General features: G+C 39.0%; 2 protein-coding genes and 1 non-coding gene across 4 annotated transcripts; 2 read left to right on the forward strand and 1 right to left on the reverse strand.

Annotated features, from left to right (window-relative positions):
• Nucleotides 1–271: 271 nt before the first annotated feature.
• On the reverse strand, nt 272–2989 carry cby1 (chibby homolog 1 (Drosophila)). Of its 2 annotated transcripts, none has more exons than XM_023292747.3 (5): nt 2881–2989; nt 2551–2649; nt 1433–1538; nt 1199–1311; nt 272–731 (listed from the first exon to the last, which is right to left on the reverse strand). In XM_023292747.3, exons 1-5 carry the CDS (start codon nt 2884–2886, stop codon nt 651–653), a joined length of 405 nt encoding a protein of 134 aa, XP_023148515.1. In that variant the 5' UTR covers nt 2887–2989; the 3' UTR covers nt 272–650. The 2 variants fall into 2 exon arrangements, with proteins under 2 accessions (XP_023148515.1, XP_023148516.1); XM_023292748.3 differs by having other exon boundaries at nt 2800–2957.
• Nucleotides 2990–3177: 188 nt separating this feature from the next.
• Nucleotides 3178–17416, forward strand: plbd1b (phospholipase B domain containing 1b). Its single transcript, XM_023292746.3, has 11 exons — nt 3178–3799; nt 4672–4894; nt 6725–6808; nt 8277–8418; nt 8526–8672; nt 9131–9275; nt 11371–11571; nt 14094–14234; nt 14329–14514; nt 14673–14779; nt 16648–17416. The coding sequence occupies exons 1-11, from the start codon at nt 3694–3696 to the stop codon at nt 16822–16824; spliced, it is 1659 nt and encodes a 552-aa protein (XP_023148514.2). The 5' UTR covers nt 3178–3693; the 3' UTR covers nt 16825–17416.
• trnar-ccu (transfer RNA arginine (anticodon CCU)) lies at nt 3405–3477 on the forward strand. The gene has a single exon. It is a non-coding gene; the product is annotated as a tRNA-Arg (tRNA).
• Nucleotides 17417–18271: the final 855 nt, after the last annotated feature.

An 18271-nucleotide genomic window follows, 5' to 3' on the forward strand; every position in this document is an offset into this window, starting at 1 on the left:
ATCCACAATAGTGATCCAGAAATAGAGAACACGTTTTTCCATGGTATAAAATCCATACCTCACATTGACATTGCACGATCATGATGTAGTCTTATAGTGGCAACATTGCTCCTATTGTGTCAAGCTGGAGTTAAATGGTGAACAAAACCTTTCTCTCTTCCTTAAGTTTCTTTTTCATTCTTCATTTGTGACTATTTAAGAAAATATTGATCCAATAAGTGATTGAGGCAGTTTTTAAAAAAATAAATGTTAAAATAAGAAAAACAATTGCTTACTTGCAATTAAGTTTACTTTTAATCTATAAAAAGAAAACAGTACAAAAGTTTACAAAGGAGAATTCCAGCTGTTACATGTCAAACATATGTACAATGAGTAGAAAACTGGCTGTGAACTGAACAAAGATCTTCACAGCTGACTCAGATTTACGGTTAAATCATTTAACAAATGCAGGAAAGAATAAATACAGGAAGTCACTAAATCTGATTAGCTAAAACCTACGACACAATAAGTCTTCATTGTGAGAAAAAGTATGAGCTCATTATTTTATCCTGTAACCTTTTTTACATCAAAGTTCAAATGATCTGTAAATACAAAATTAGTTTGTTCCATTTTAAGAACATTTATTCGGATGTAGGGCTCAGATTAGTCTGTCACTTTTTCCTTCGATGTTGAGTCTTTATATCTTCCACTTCTTTCTCCATCAGATGGTACTCTACTGTGGTCTCAGTCAACTTGAAGGAAGAGAAGAAACCTTATTATTTAACTGCTTTGGTGACTAACTAAGTTACATAACTAATAGAATTACAATGCAGTAACCAACATTTTATAACAAAGCTAAGCAGTATTAGGCCTGGTTTAAACCTGCTGCAAGCACAGTTATACAGATTGAGAGCAACAGAAGCTACTGGCCCTTTAACACATGACAAACACAGGTTTCTTCAAGATCACTGCAGTAGTTTGAGAGGGTTGTTTTCTACTTCAGCATCTCGTATTGAGTGTGCTTGGGTGTCTGTTTCTCTGTGTTGGCCCACTGATGGACAGGTGACCTGTCCAAGGTGGGCCCTGCCTTTTGTCCTATGTAAGTTGGGGTAGGCTCCAGCCCCCAGCCCCCCCACAACCTTCCACAGGATAAAGCAGTTATAGATAATAGGTGGATTACTGGAATGTAAGGATACAATGAGAGCTGCTCAGGGCTCACCATGTCAAGGAGAACTTCAATCTTCAGTTTTAAGAGGTTATTCTCCTCCTCCAACTGGACATTTCTTTTCTTGAGCCGCTGCACCTCCCTACCGGACGCATTTCCACCAGATTCTGGTTAACAAACCAAGAAAAAAAAATACTGTGTCTATTTATCCGAGACAAATGACAACCCTGCAGATATGACAACAGACACAATTGCATACGTTGTATTTAGGAATAGAAAAGTCATTACCTGTTATCCATTGTCCATCTTCAAATTTCCAACTCTGACCTCCGATGTTCATCATAGGAGGCCCATACTCAAGACCTAGCTCTATTTCTCTTGTTGAACGATCCAACTATAAAAGATCAGAAGGTAAACAGAACATTCTGATTGTGCACTGGACAAATAATAGCTCACAGGATGTTATTTTGTGACCTTTGCACAATTTAATATACCCCAAAACATGTTATTTAACTAATTTGTTTATCCTGTATGTACAGTACACAACAGAAGTGAGTACACTCCTGTGTAATATCAATTAAATATACTTAAATATCAAACATACACTTTAGATATACTTTATTAACAATATAGACCCCAGGTAGGAACTCAATGCAACAAAAGTCAAAACCCCTTTTATATTTTGTATCCTTCAGAGATTATATCCTTGAACTGCACTTTCCTCATTAGAAAATCTTGAAACCCTAAGCTTTGATTATTATCATGCTGGAATGTTTCTCTTTTCTCTAGGTTCTTAGGATCTACAGACTGGGAATCATCTTCTTAGGCAGTATTTTGTTACATTCACATGCATAAATGGTGTCATCTATGAATGTCATCTCCCCGACACCTCATCACGCTCCCAACTTTGTGCTTCACTGTCAGGATTTTGCATTCACTTTTTATATAGGTCTCATCTGAGAAAATATTATCCTGCCAACATTAATCAAGCTATATTTTGTGTTCTTTAGCAAAGTTTAGTCTTGCAGTTTTGTGCTACAGAAAAAGCACGGGGTTTTACTCTTAACACTATTCATAGAGGTTAATGTTACGCAGTGTCCATCATACTGTCTGCGCTTTCATAAAAATTCAAATTTCCACTGATAACCCCGGTGCAAAGTCTGAAACACTTGCCTTGACCTCCTAAATACTGCTCCAACTATGTTTGCATTAATTTTTGGTTGGTCACCGTCCTTCCTCTATCATTTTCCATCCGTCTCATTTCTACTTTGAGGCCTGTGTTTTAAAAGCTTTGCTTTATGATTATTCATAAGAGGACATACTCTACTATTAAACGTATTTCACAGTATTTCTAATAATGTAATTCCTATAAGGTGATACAAATATAAGTGAGCTTCTTAACTCACCGTGTGAAGGCTGGACAGGGATGCAGATTTGCGAGGAGGCGTCTTCTTCGGACTGAATGTGTTTCCAAAGAGCGGCATCTTCAGTGATTTCTTAAGGTCCTGCATTAGAAATAGCACACAAATGGTAATTATCCCTTTTAAAACAACTCTGGCTATCAATCAGGCAGCTACAGTCTGTGTTTATTGTTGCCAACGGTACATTACCGAGCTAATGCTAGGTGGCTACCACTCGCTAGCTATGTGAATTACCTGACATTTAATTGAAACTGTCGAGTGCCTCTCAGATGGGTTAGTAGTTGTGTCACTGAAAATACAAGGCTACATATTTACCTCCATACAGTCTATTCATTTAAGCTCTTATGGTGGTGGTCGAGCTTCTTTTCTTTCCATACATGCTTGCTACTGCGCATGCGTGCAAGTTCCATTCGTCCAAAATGGACACATTTGTGTCATACTATATGAATCCAGTACAAACTAGCTGACAAAAAAAATCCAATACGAACAATCAAAAGACATTTAAAAATCAAACCGGCGCTCTAATTCTCTATTTGAGACATTGTTTGCAGTTTGTAACACTCTCTCACATTTGGGCTACATAAATACCCCTGTTTTGGAATGATGATGGAACCGTCCACGAAATGCAACTGCATTACCATGGTGAGTGCTCCAAGCGTTACAGTTCAGTTAATGGAACACGGAACAGTTGTTTATTCGGATAAGTTAGTGAGAAAAGATTTGCGGAACTGTTCTATTAAAACCGACTTAACTGAAACTGTAATGCAAAGTGCACAGGAAATACTATCCATCTTGCACTGCTTATATAAAAAGGAGTGACTCCGCCCCTTTGACAGACAGCCCCAGTGGCCTAATGGATAAGGCACTGGCCTCCTAAGCCAGGGATTGTGGGTTCGAGTCCCATCTGGGGTGGTTGCTTTTGCCTTTTGCAAAACAGGTTAACGCGTTGATCTTGATGATAAATTAAGTCTTCGAAGAATCCTAAAAGAAGTTAAGGGATTGAAACGAATCATCGTCTTGGCACAGCGCACACCGTCATCGTCGCCTTCAATACAGCCAACCACAAAAAGAGCATTTATTTACTGAAATAGATGAAAGGTAGACAGTCGCAGGACCTCATCAGCTGACATGGAGAAACAGAGCGTCAACCTGTGCGTACTGCTGAGCACCTTGGCTGTATCAATGCAATCCATGGATGTGTTGAGGAGAACGAGTGTGAAGGTGCAAACTTACCGTGAGTAACGTTACTGTGGTGTCTGGATCCATCCAGTACAGCTAAACTGAAAAAGGAAAAAAAATCATTTGACATTGTATGACAATATTTTTTGGCGGGTTAAGGATATGATTGTTTCTACGATTGTTCGTATGCTACGCTTTATGTAATGCATTTTTTCTTGCTCTATTTTGTTTAATTTTAAAGAGTTTTCTATGTTTTTCTATATAATTTGTCAAATGTGTTCTATTTTACATGCAACAAAAGAGAAAAAGCAAATACTTTTATTAGTTTATTACTTTAGATATCTTTGACTGACTATACTTGCTTTTTATTTGACTTTTTGAAATTTTCAAATCTACTTCAGTGTTTACTGAACATCAAAAAGTCGTGTTCCTCTTATGCAAAAACCTGCTCAGCACTAAAACACATTCTGATTTTAAATATTTCCATAAAATTCTTTTGTTTTTCTTTTTTGTTAGAATAATGGCACATCATGATTAGAATATTTACCTTGAAATACAACATCAATATTTTATATATTACAGCCATTATCTTTTTTTAAACAGCTGTGTTGCTTTATGTCAGTTAATGATTGCTGAGAGCAAAAGGGTGTTCAAGTTTAATATGTGCAGCTTTACCTATCTGATAAACCAGATTTGTTTTTAAAGAGTAGATTTTATTTCAATCAATATAAACCTCTGTGTTCATCTATAAATACTGAAATTAATTTGAGAGCAACCAATTGAGCAACACATACATTTTTTTTTTTTTTTTTTTACAAATGCTACATTTTCCATTAGTTAATTCTATTGGTGTCATGACATTATCTTACATAATGAGTGTTATCTAACCTCAACCCTGTAACCCTGTCCATCCTCCTACAATGGTAGAGCTCCAAGAGGCCACCGTGCACTGGGATGCTGCCCAGAAAAGCGTGATCCTGAAGGAGGGGGTGATGGAGACTGAGGGGGGAGCCTACGGATACTTCAATGACTCTCTGCTCCTCTCTGGATGGGGGATCCTGGAGATCAATGCAGGTTATGGGGCAATAGAACAGGAAGATGAGACCACCTTCTTCCTGGCTGGTTACCTGGAGGGTTTCCTCACTGCTGGGTGAGTGGCACAGGTCTTGGAGTGGAAACGTAAATAACACTGAAGTCTTTGAGCTAAAAGAGTTAGCTAGTTGTTATATTCATTGTTTTATATCATAAGACAAATCAAAATATGCCCATCAACCACTTTAGGAAGACATGTACACATGTGTATTAATGCAAATATCCAATCTGTGAATCGTGTGGCTGCAGACACAGATAAAGAGCTTCAATTCATGTCCATCTTAAACATGAGAACCAAAACTGGACAGCTAAGGACTGGAAAACATAACTTAGCCTCGGTTTCTGCTGAAGCACACAGATGGTAGAGCCAGAATTTGGCATCAATGGCTCGAATCAATCAAAGCAACCTGTCTTGTGCCACCACTGCTGTTGGTGATGTAATGATTTCTTGGCACATTTTGGCCCCTAAAACTAACCAATAGTGGTTTGAATGCCACAGCGTGATGGAGTATTAATGCCGATGAGATCCGGTCCTTGCATGGCTGCTTCCTGCAAAATAATGCAGATTGTCTTTTTAAAGTGGTTTCATGTGCCTGACGGTGGACTTCAGTGGCCTCCCCAGTCATCAGACCTCACTCTGACCGAACACCTCTGGGACGTGGTTGAACAGGAGATTGGCAGCGTGAATGTTGCAGCTGACAAATCTGTAGAAATGATGGGATGAAATCATGTCAGCATGGATCAGAATCTCAAAGCAATGTTGGTAACATCTCACAGCTGCTGTGGGAGCAATGTGATGCCTCAGTAAGATGCTGCATTCACTGCCAACTGGGAACTTGAAATTTCTAAGCTGACTCCAAAAACTCCCAGTAAACGCCAAGTTGGATTTCCTGCTTGGTAAAGTTCCCTAACCTTGTCTTTTACATCATTCCCCAGAATAGCAGGCAATACTGTAAATGCTACATAAGCACAGTTTGTCCTCTTTTAATGAGTTTATAAATGTGTAGAATATTCGGCAACATACCCTTTTGCATTTTATTCGCTGTTTTGTTTCTTTAGTTAAGTGAATGTCTGTTAACAAGGGTTTTTAACTGATTAAAGAAAAGCAACAAAGAAAACCAGGAAGTATCTTTTTGTGTATCAAAAGGTTGAAAATGATGAATCCAGAGATTTGATGTCTGAGGTGCATCAAATGGAATATTAGTATCACGTTCCAGATGACATTTTGACATGCCACACTACAATTTTTTTTAAAAAAGAAAGAAAAGAATGATGGATGAATTGTTGTGGCTCACTGTCAAACTGTCATATGTTACTGGAACATTTAAGTAGAGCAGAGCCAAGCAGAATGGGGTAAAACTGCGTTGTCCAGATGTGCAAAGCTGATAGAGACCTACAGTATCCACACAGGCTTAAAGCTGTAATTGTGGCCAAAGGTGCATCTATTAAATACTGACTTGAAGGAGATGAATTCTTATGCAGTTGGGTATTTTACAGTTTACATTTTTAATTAACTGACATTACTTTATAGAAATCTGTTTTCATTTTGATATGAAATAGTCTTTTTTAAGATAAATTCTTGTAAAAAAAAAAAAGCCATATTGCTTTTTCTAGGCACTATAAATGCAAAGAAATGTTAGCTTTAGTCATTTATCTACAGATGACCGTTGCACTTATTGTCCTTCTTCCAATTTTTATTTTGTATTTAAAACTAAGATATATTTTCTGAAAATTGGTTTATATCGCAGAGTTGGATTAAGGGATGGGATTACATTAAAATTGGATTTCTGATATCACTGACTGTAACTGGAACATGTGGGCTATAATTACATGGGGAAAAGGAAATGAAGTGGTTTAATCCTCCTGTTCTTTATCTAATCCTCTGCAGACAGATGTTCAGCCATTACTCCAACATGTACCCTCAGCTGATAAAGGACGAGAAGGTTCTGAATCCCTTGAAAAACTTTATGAGGTACAGTCTTAACTATATAAAAGCACAGTCATGAATATTGAGAGAAACTGGTCTCATACTGGTGTCTCTCTTAATATCCCAGCAGTTTCTCTCCTCAGCTGCACAGAACAAATTTGTAAAACTTGCAGTGAAGGAAATAAATTCATTTTTTTGACCCATCCCCCCAGACACACTCTGTTTGAACTGTTGCCTTTGGACAGAAGTTTTAAGACAATGAAAGTTTAGAATAACAGACTGAAAAACTATTTTTATAGAACTATAACTGCATTTAACACTGCCAAAACTTGGAATGTGGAATTGTCTTGCATACTTGGTATGTTGTGTATTCTTTTTTCTAATCCTTTTATGATTTTCTCCTGCTCTCTTTAAATGATCTTTTTAATAATTACCTTGTAAGCATTTTTCTTTTTCTTCTTTTCTTCTTCCATTCTGTGGTAAAGATGTTTTTTCAGCGGCTTGTTATCTTTCATGAAGATATTTTTAAATGCTAAGTATTTGCATTCAAATTTCTATTTAATAAATTATTGTCGGATTCACCAGTGTTATTTCAAAATTTTCACACACAAGTCTATACTAAAAGTACAGATAATGATGATCTATCCCTCCGTCAAGGAATGCGGTGGACTTATGTGACGATTGGCATACGTTTGTCTGTCTGTCTATCTGTGCGCATCATTACTCAAAAATGGACCAAAGGATTTGGATGAAATTTTCAGGGAAGGTCAGAAATGACACAAGGACCACCTAATTAGATTTTGGCAGTGATAAAGCTTGCAGTTTGGATCCACAGATTGGTTAAAGACTTCCGTATCAGTGCGAGATAGCATCACTGTAACTATGACTACAAGTGTACACTATGTCAACTACCTATTGATGATCACATGATTGCAATCCTAACACAAATCAATCGGTGTGGACCACAAATTTTTTAAAGATTTCATCCTGTGGTTGTTGTAGGTGCACATTTAGATGCACAGTAAAATCAGGGACCACATTAGAGAAGCAAACAACATCCCCTGTTTTAGCTTCCCTCCACTGGCTCCCTGTCCATTTTAGAATTGATTTTAAGATTTTACTGATTACTTTTAAAGCTTGCCAGGGCCTTGCCCCTGGCTATATTTTAGACATGCTAACTCCGTACGTCCCCTCACGCAGCCTTAGATCCTCGGGTGGGTTCCTCCTAGTTGTTCCAAAGTCGAGTCTTAAATCAGGGCTCCTCGGCTTTGGAACAACCCACCTGAGGAGAGAAGGCTCGCCGAATCAGTAGATTCTTTTAAATCACTTCTTAAAACCCACTTTTATAGACTCGCCTTCCTGTAAAGTTCTCTTTTACCGCTATGTTCTACCTGTCAAAACACTTTGTGAATGTTCTTCTGAAAGGTGCTCTATAAATAAAATTATTATCATTATTATTACTTGGCTTCACCAAAATGTCCAAAAGTGTCTCTGTTCTGTGGATGATCCTCAGCAAACAGGACCAGTGGGCCAGAGAGCAGGTCAAGCTGAGGAGATACAGCGACCCCTTGTGGAAACATCTGGGACTGATCCTGGCCCAGCTGGATGGACTCCACGCAGGAGCTGCACAGTGGGCCAAAACCAAACACAGAGAGGTGTGTGTCTGTGTGAGTCTGTGTGAGTCTGTGCTTGTGTTGGTGAGAGAGCCGTCTCAGTATCGTTTCATTTATCTCTGCCACTTGCTCGTTCCTTCCTGCCCCAGCCTCTGTCAGCGCTCGCCATCCAGCTCTTCAATGGTGTCGGTGACCTCCTGGACCTGGTCCCAGCTCTGACACCTCGCTCCAACTCCTCTGCAGGGGCCGGGGCCTTCAGGATGCCAGGAATGGGCCACTGCACCGCTCTCATAAAGGTTAGACCAAGCTCATTTGGCTGAAGCTGTGAGGAAGCACTTGGGAAACCTCAACACCAGGCCTAATTGCTTCATTGTTGGCCTCTGAGTGTGTGCGTTTGTGTGTGTGTGTGTGGGTTTATTTCTTCTAAATGAGTCAGTGAGTGTAAAAGGCCATTGCAAGGAGGGATATTTCCTCTTCCACCTACGCCCATTCAGGGAACAAAGACAAAGTGCAAATAGAGGTGAGGACACTGAGTGATGTGGTGCAATCAGAAGACATGCACTGTTATGCTCAGTTTAAGCTTTTTTATTTTTAATTTTCTTCTACAATTTTTGTCACAATTCAAGGGTGATTCTTTTCCTTTTTAACCGCGTAGATTCCATAACCAGTGGGAGAATTTTATTACTACCAGTATTAGACAAAACCAGCAAATATCTCTGATTAAAATGTATTTTTTCCCTCCTCTGTGTCCAAGGTGCTGCCAGGCTTTGAGAACCTGTTGCTGGGCCACTCCAGCTGGTATACTTATGCGGCCACCATGCGTATCTACAAACACTGGGACTTCAGGGTGTCCGACACACACTCTGCCACTGGAACAATGTCGTTCAGCAGCTATCCTGGTACACACAATCACAATATATCACATTCTGCACAAGACTGTAGTTAAGCTTTCTCTTTAAAGATACGCAGGCAAATTAAAGTTTGCAGAAGTGAGATCTGCAGCTCGAAGTCCAGAGTTTGTTAACCCACAGCGCAGCTTTCTTGTAAAATCCCCGAGCTGAGGTGAGCTGCTTGTCCTTAATCCACATTTTCATCAGGGAAAACATAAACACTGACATCCAGGACTTAACCCAAATCCTCAATGAACATTCTCCCCTCAGCGTAATTCTTCTACTAAGCGCACAGCTTAGTCCGTAATAAGAAAGCATTGAACCCACAGTGTGTTCACCCAAACATAGCTGTGATGAAATGTATTCTCTCACTGCCAAATCAGGAGGCTGTGCAATTTTGTGACTAAAGATTTGTCAAGTGGTCCGGGCCCTAAAAATCCTCTTACAGGCTCCACTGCTATCAGAACACAAATGGTTTTAAGGTACTATTTTTAGAGGCCAGCAGGCCAAAGATACCACTTCACTATATTAAAATGAAGAGGTGAAAAACACTGGTGCCAGTGGAGGTGATGTGAAGCTTCTGCAGCCTTCTTCAGCTGCTTTGTCTCTGACGATCGCAAGCACAATGCAGTTATGAGCTAATACTTTGTGTAGAAGAAGTTGTGGCAGTGAAAATGTTCCTTTTCCTGTGTTTTTCTTGCAGCACCAGCAAAATTAATATTCAAAGCAGCAGTACTTGTAGCAACAATGTTAAACCTCTGAACCCCAAAGCCTACGGCAAGTTTAAAAGACATGTTATCTTTAAAAAAATATCTGCAACATCACACAATTTATCAGAGCCAGAAACTGTAAAAACAGAAATAACATTAGGAAATAATATTTTCTATTGGTCCTAAAATTACTCATCTGTGACATGTGATTCCATCTGAGAACGTAACTAAAATCCGAGCTTAAAATTGTGATATTTCATCAAAATGTCTTTTTTAAAAAAAATGATCAAAATGAAGTGTTTGCAGAAACTAGATTCTGTAAAATACAAAAAAATCGCCATTTCTCAGTGCATCCAGGAAGCCATTAGTGGCCCAGTTAAGATCAACGAGCACCTAAAAAAAATCTAGGTGACTTTTTTGATTGAACTGCAGGCATTGTTTACACAGATGAACATTAACATACTTTCATATATTATTAACTTGACATGGCAAGCTTGTTTGTGTACAGCAGCACAGTGAGAAGATGCAGACCAACATCAGCATTCATTTGGGTTTGTGTCCGTGGAATCTAAGTCCAATATTCAGGCTCTTTTTCACCACCAAACCCTGAAGGTCATGTCGTCTCTGGTCCTGTATGGACTGAATGGTGATCCTTGTTCACCTGCTAGTCACTAACTCTGTCTGGCTGTTTGGCCCAGATAATGTTCACTGGCTCTTAAGAGCTTTTATTCTGAAAACTGCCTGAAGCTGCAGCTGAGTCCAACACCATTAGACTGATGACCGAGAACCTGCACTGTAAGCTGCTGACCAGAAAACCAGAAACAATGAGCTGAAAGGTACTTAAAAGCTTCTCGTAACTCTCTGTGAGTTCATCACTATCAGAGGTTGAAGAAGTACTTCGATCTAGTACTTAAGTGGAAATATACCAGTACCACAGTGTAGAAGTACTCTGTTACAAGTAACATGTGGCATTCTTTTTTTTTTACTGAAGTACAAGCACAAGAGTGTACCAAAAGTAAAGTATTCCTAATATTGGTATATTATATTATTGGATTGAATAATTTATGCATTCTTGATGACTTTATATGCTGTGGAGAAGTTTGTAAATTTCTCCCCTGGGGATCAATAACATTTTATCTTTATCTTTAGTATTATTTCACATTTTCTGTTGATTATTTTGTATTATTAATCTAAATATGCAACGCAACTAGCATCTAATACCACTGATAGCTGTTGTGCTGCTTATGTGAGCTTAGGCTTGGAGGTGAAGATATGATCTCGTTACAACCCTGTTTACTTCTCCCACCATCTTGAAATGTTTACTCTTCAGTGTTTGTCCACCCCTGATGACCTTTTACCCCTGACCTCTCTATGACCCTCATCTCCTCCTCCAGGCTTCCTGATGTCGCTGGATGACTTCTACCTGCTTGGGAGTGGCCTGCTGATGACTCAGACCTCCATCGGTGTCTTCAACTCGTCTCTGTTCTCTCAGCTCAGCCCTCACAGCCTGCTGGCCTGGCAGAGAGTCCGTCTGGCCAACGGTCTGGCTCACAGCGGAGAGGAGTGGGCACAAGTTTTCTCAAAATACAACTCAGGTGAGATCACAGTTAAAACAAGTGGTTAAAAGGAAACACTTTAAAAAATAAAAAAGTATGGGTTATAAGCATATTTTTTACAGTTTTTTTTAAGTTATTTCAAAAAGAAAAATATAAATCTAGATATAGATAATAACTAGTAAAATCACAGACAAAAGGCTTAATTTACAGTAGGCCATAAAAAACACAGACAGAAGCTGTAAATAATGTCCACATCAAATATGTGTACTTTTATTAATGGTTATTTGTATGTTTACAACTTTTGACCATAAAATTTAGACTTTTTTTTACTTTTTAAATTATCAAAAATGATTTTTTATTTCTACATATATTTACTGTTGAAAGAAAAAATATATGGGCATGGGAAAGCAGGTTGAAAAAAACTCAAATGTTATGTTGAAAAACTCTAAAAATGCAAAAAAAAAAACCAACATTGAAAATAATGTCATGTCTGTAAAACACTGATATTTTTAACTGATTGAAATACCGTAAAACTGTGTATTTTATGGAATACATACAGTGAACAATTTTTATTTCCTTATTTATTTATTACAGAGCAGGCTTATTAAAGTGAACCAAGACAAATTTCCATAGAGATTTTAGGCTCTCAGACAGATCATCCGTCTCATTACACAACTCTTGTGTGTGTTAATTGGGAAGCTGCTTTGATCTTTCACGTCATGTTGCTATGGGAGGGCAGAGGAGAGGGACAGGGTGTTCCTGAGACTGACAGTCCTCTCATCGCTCAGCAGACCCAGCTGTCATACTCACCCTTCTGCCAAAACGTTTTGGAGGCCCGTAGGCAGTCAACACAGGAGCCTTTACCTTTGCCTGTGTTTTCCTTTCATTTAGGAAGGGTTAGGTTAGATTCTTTTAGTCTGTGCAAGTAAGGAAGTCATGAGCCAGAAGTTTACTGTGTTACTTCCACTAGATTCAAACCCCTCAGGGCCATACAAGACTATACATGTTATCTTCCCTGTGCCAGTCATGAGCAGAAGCAACAAGAGTTCCACTGAGGCTGTGACTCCTACTATTGGTCTTTGAGTAGAAACAAATCTGCTGTGGCAATGGAATATGTATGTTTTTTATGGGATTATTCCGGGGCTTTTTCTGCCTTTGTTGTAGAGATAGTTGAAGATAAACAGGAAGGGGATGAGGAGAGATGATATGGCAGCAAAGAGGCCTGGGCTGGAACTGAGCTCAGGCTGCTGAGGTTAGGACAGCCTTGGTACATGAGGCCAGGTGAGCTACTGGGACGCCCCCAAACCATATATGTTCTATGTTCAAGTTATTACAATTCATCCTGAGGGGTGGTCAGTGAAATATGAATCAGATCTCCGAACCTCAGGGCAATTCATCCAATACTTGTTGATACATACTCAAAAAAACACTGTGTAGGAACCATGTACCTAAAGAAGTGCAAACACTATGTGCAACCTCTCAATGTCAAGATATACATTGATCAGCCACAACATTAACACCAGTGACAGGTGAAATGAATGACAGTGATTATGTCCTTACAGTGGTACATGTAAAGAGGTGGGACATATTAGTTAGCAAGTGAACAGTGAGTTGAAAAAACTGAAATTTGAAGAAGGAAAAATAGACAGCATAAGAATCTGAGTAACTTTTACAAGTGCAAAGTGGCTAAACAACTGGGTCATAGCATCTCCACAACAACAGGCTTTGTGTGGTGTTCTAGGTATACACTGGTTAGTGCCTACCAAAAGTGGTTCAGCGAGGAGCAGCTGATGAACCAGTGATGGGGTCATGGGTGTCCAACGCTCCTAGATACACGGCAACTTGCCACATTAGGGTCTGCATACCCTACAAGACTACATACATGTTCAAGAATGTTTTTCGGAACGTGAGGATAAGTTCTAGGTGTTGGCATGGTCTCCAAATTAACCAGATCTCGATCCAGTCGCACATCTGTGGGATGTCCACGGTACAAGTTCCAGGATATAAAGTAACTTCTGTAAATGTTTTGGTGCCTGGTACCACGGGACTCCTTCAGATGTCTGCGGAGTTCAGGTCAGAGCAGTTTTAACAGAACAAAGGGGACCTACACAGTATTAGGCAGGTAGTTTCAGTGTAGCGACTTTGATCTGTCAGTGGAATCACTAGAAGACCAGTCACCAAGCTTCGTCCTCTACATGTCTGTAGCCAACTGGCCAACATTGCCAACACAGGAGCTTTATTGTGATTAGCTGAAAAACTGTTGTTTTTTTCTTTTTGAAGCTATGAAAGCATGATTTCCATGGTTATATCTTGCATGATTATATCTTCTGGATTTGTTTTCTGATAATATATCTCCTTCTCTGCAACTTACTCTGTCTAAACATTGGTTAATGTTCCAGTATGGTGAGTTTTGACAGTGATTCCTGCTTGCAAATGTAAAATGCAAAGGTACTGTAGCTCAGTAATGACAATTAAGACAGCAGATTGCTCACTGCAAGGGTTTCTGCATCTCAAACATCTGCTCAAGTGGAAAAAGAGCTGATCTCCATTCTGTGCTTCAGGAACATATAACAGTCAGTACATGGTGGTGGACCTGAGCAGGATTTCTCTGCGTCACAGCATCAAGAATGGAGCTCTGACTGTTGTAGAGCAGCTTCCAGGAAAAGTGATCCACTCTGATCAGACTCAGGCTTTACGAAGAGGTAAGGAACCCCCTTCTACAGTTTTTCAGTTTGATCCAGAGTGGATGTTGAATTGGCTGGATGGCCTCCATCTTCAATGTGTTGCATTTGACAGGTTATTGGCCATCATACAACATCCCCTTTCATGTTGACATCTACAACCTGAGTGGGTACAGTGTGATGTGGAAGAGATACGGAGAAGACTTTTCCTACGATCTCTGTCCTCGAGCTAAAATCCTCCGCAGGGACCAGGCCAAGGTGTCCGACCTCAGCTCCCTCAAACTCCTAATGAGATACAACAGTAGGTGGAACAATACCTTTTAACATTTAGCATTTTTATATTCTCCATTGAATTTCAAGTACTTCAGAGATGTGACAGAAACACAGATAAATGAGGAGAATATTAATATTTTCAGACTATAAGCAGCAGGACTAAAAGTTGCACTGGTTCTGTTTCAGACTACAAGAGAGATCCGTACTCCAAGGGCCATCCATGTAAGACCATCTGTTGCCGTAACGACCTGAGACCAAGGAGACCACGGCCAGGAGGCTGTTATGATACTAAGGTCAGAGGACATCAGGGACAGAATCAACCCCAAGATATGTGCTGTATTACAGTGGAAGGATACAAAGCAGTGCTTTTACAAAACATTGTGTGTTTTTAATGTGTTTTTCTGTAGGAATAGTGCAACTTTTGGCTAATGACTCACCACTTTCATATAAGTCTTTTATGTTCTCAGATTCCTAAAATGCAGTTAAACCTGCATTGATAATTAATTTTCTTTTCTTGTTCTGTTCCCACTTTAGTCATTTAATCATTTAATTACATATATTATTACACCCCAATCAGCCACATCATGGAAACCACTGACAGATTAAGTGAATAACATTGTGTTCTGCTGGAAAACTTTGGGTCCTGACATTCATGTGGAGGTTACTTTGATACATAACGCTCATGTAAACACTATTGCAGACCAGGCACACCCTTAATGACAATGACACTCCCTGACTGTAGCACATTGGGTCCTGCTGGAGCCAAAGGTGTTGAACTTACCTCCAAACTCTCCAGAACCCAGTTTAATTCAGCATCAATGGGATGCTTTGGCCAAGTCAAACCCACAGAGGCCCCACCCAAAACCCACAGAATCAGTTGCCAATGTCCAGACACTACAGGACACCCCCTGAGGTGTACAGGGTGTACACACTATTAGCCAGGTGGTTTTCATGTTGTTGCTGATCAGTGTATATATTCATTGTTTAATAAGATTAAAAGCCTACAGCCATGCTAGCCACACTCCTGTTCCACTATATATTGGGGGTAAATATTTTACTTTGTACTCCATTACATTCATTTTTAAGCTTTAGTTACTGGTTATTTTGCAGGGCCAGGTTCTGAATATAAAAGATAAATGATAAACCAATAAATGATGCTGGATTATTATAGATAAAGGTTCCCAGCAGTATATAAAATCATTAAAGTTAGCTCCAGCTGAAAAATAAAGTGGTGTGCACATTTAATGAATCAATAATTATAATCCAATAATATGATATATATGATTCTGAACGGACCATTTTGCATTATAAGTACTTTTACTTTTGGTACGTTAAGTATATTTTGATGCTAATACTTTTGTATTTTTACCTAAGTAAAATTTTGAATACAGGAGCTTTGCTTGTAGCCGAATAGTTTTGTTGCTTTTACTTCAGTAAAGCATATTAACACTTATTCTGTCGCTGCTTAAATGGCAATGCTAACAAAACAGTGTTGAGCAGGTATAGTGTTTAGAATGTTAATTTTCTAGGTTTAATGTGCAACATTGTCAATCACACATAACCACAAGCATAGCTAAGGCTATAAAAATGTCATGATTTTAGCAAGCATTTAGTAAGGACTAAAGTATCGTATACAAATAAATTTCTCCCTGATGTTGATGCTAAATGAGCAGCTAAAGAATCACAATTCTTCCTGAAGGGGCCATGAATGTGAGCACCATATTTCCTGGCATTATACTATCAACCACAAATGTCATCTTTATGGTGGTGCTGAAGTAAAAGTCAAGTGATCAGTAGGAGTCCTTAGGGTTCATCCACTGGGACATTTAGCGAATGTCAAGATATTTTACACACTAACTGGAAAAGTTTGACCCAGTGGCCCTTTAGGAAACGTTGGGAAACCTCGAAATTCCAGAGTTTTTAGCCTCAAGCCACAGTTGTTTTATAGGATGTAAGACTAGCGCTTTCTTTTCAGATTTTTCCAGTCTAAAGGAAAACAAAGTAGGAAAACTGAATCTGTTTTATTTAAGATTGCTTTGAAACTGCCACAGTTTGAACCCTACATAGGCGAAATGACAATGTTAGGTTTTTTATGTGAGCTGTACTAAATGACTCTCCCTGTTACTCTCTCCATCCTTCTCATGTCTGCCTCGTGGTGCAGGTGACGGACTACCAGATGGCTCTCCAGCTGGTCGCTGAGGCCATAAATGGTCCCACGACGCAGGGGGGCCTGCGACCGTTCTCGTGGCAATCCTTCAACCTCACGACTCATCAGGGTCTCCCACACACCTACAGCTTTCCCTTCGTCACCATGAGGCCCACACTGCGTCGGCCCTGAGAGCACAGAGACGGAAGGTGGCGTCCATCCAGGTGGAACCCTCCTGTTGTCTGTTCAAATCAGGAATCCTAAAACGTGCTGTCACAACACTGAACATCCTATTGGTGCAAATGCTATCACTGAACACTGTGTAAAATATTGGCAAGATGTATATGATACACATGTCTGAAATTGGTATTATTACTGTTGTTGATTTCATAGCTGATTGGTACAAACTGGTCTGAGGTAGAAGGAAACCATATTGATGGTTTTCCATTAAACTATTTACTAATTGATTTGTACATCATTCTTAAAGGCATTTGGAATCAATTTGCTTGTTTGTGCTGAACACCAGCCATTAGACTCAGTGGGATGCTTGTCATAGGTCTTATTTCTCAGTATTCATGCATGAGTGGCAGCATTATGACTTGTTTCCGATATGTAAAAGGTTTGGATTTTAGCCACCAGGGAAATGCTGCTCCTTTTATATTTATACACGACTTTAAATGTGTTATTGTTTTTCAGTTCTATGCAGTTTTTACTCAGGTTTATGCAGTTTGGAGCTAAATTATGTTACTAACTTTGTTTAAACGATAACAATAAAGTTTTCATATTTAAACATTTTGGTGCATTTTGCCTTGTTAAGCTCTGAGAAAAGTCTCAATTTCTACAATAGAGGTCTTTGGCTGTGCTGCACAAGAAGAATGAAGCGCAATCCGGAAAGGGAGCAAATGTTCCTTTCAAAATAAAACATTCAAATTCACGTTTCAGCTACAAGGATGAAATATGTATATAAATTCAACTCCAAGACTTAACAGTTCTTACATGACATTTTATTGTGTGGCAGTTCTGCTGTATTTTTTTTTTTTTTTAGTTGAAGGATTGTTGGTTCCTCAGTTGGAACATAACGTTCTATAAAATTCTTACTGGCTTGTAGCGTTGGGATGCTATGTAGCTGAGAGGGAGCGAGAGGAATGGTAGTAGTAAGCATCTTCATATTCTTTCAAGTTTTAGTTTACTCTTCAGTATTTTTAAGACATCAAAACACACAGAGTATTTTTGTCACATGGGACCTATAAGATGCTATGCTACTCTATTTAGGGTTAACCTCAAGTTTTACTTTTTTATTTTTATTTCAGTGTATCTCTTGCTTACATAGTATAGTAAAATAACTGTACACACTCTACAGAATATGAGGGCCTACAAGACAACTCGCGATTCCTTCAACCTTTATTTTAACTAGGCATACACAGAGGTATGGAGGCCTCATTTACAACATAGCCTAGTAAAAATATAAGAGATGTAGGCGCACAAATAAGAAACTTGGATGAGAATGACAATAAAAATAAAAGACGGAAAGACAAAAGTTTGATCTGGGCTCCACTAGACGATTAAGGCATTATACTTCATAAAACTCAAAATTTTAAAACTAGATTCAAGACCAAACGGATGGTCTTTAATTTGAAGT

This window comes from Amphiprion ocellaris, chromosome 18 (assembly GCF_022539595.1).
Source record: "Amphiprion ocellaris isolate individual 3 ecotype Okinawa chromosome 18, ASM2253959v1, whole genome shotgun sequence".
Classification (NCBI taxonomy): domain Eukaryota; kingdom Metazoa; phylum Chordata; class Actinopteri; family Pomacentridae; genus Amphiprion; species Amphiprion ocellaris.

What these genes read in the sequence shown, in the direction of transcription:
- cby1 (XM_023292747.3), bottom strand. An exon ending in CCCTGTCCAGCCTTCACACG is followed by an intron (nt 1,539 to 2,550) that starts GTGAGTTAAGAA and finishes GATCTTTTATAG; the next exon opens with TTGGATCGTTCAACAAGAGA. An exon ending in AGATGGACAATGGATAACAG is followed by an intron (nt 1,312 to 1,432) that starts GTAATGACTTTT and finishes TTTGTTAACCAG; the next exon opens with AATCTGGTGGAAATGCGTCC.
- plbd1b (XM_023292746.3), top strand. Translation starts at nt 3,694, where the DNA reads ATGGAGAAACAGAGCGTCAACCTGTGCGTACTGCTGAGCACCTTGGCT. An exon ending in GTCGTTCAGCAGCTATCCTG is followed by an intron (nt 9,276 to 11,370) that starts GTACACACAATC and finishes CTCCTCCTCCAG; the next exon opens with GCTTCCTGATGTCGCTGGAT. An exon ending in GAGGCTGTTATGATACTAAG is followed by an intron (nt 14,780 to 16,647) that starts GTCAGAGGACAT and finishes CTCGTGGTGCAG; the next exon opens with GTGACGGACTACCAGATGGC.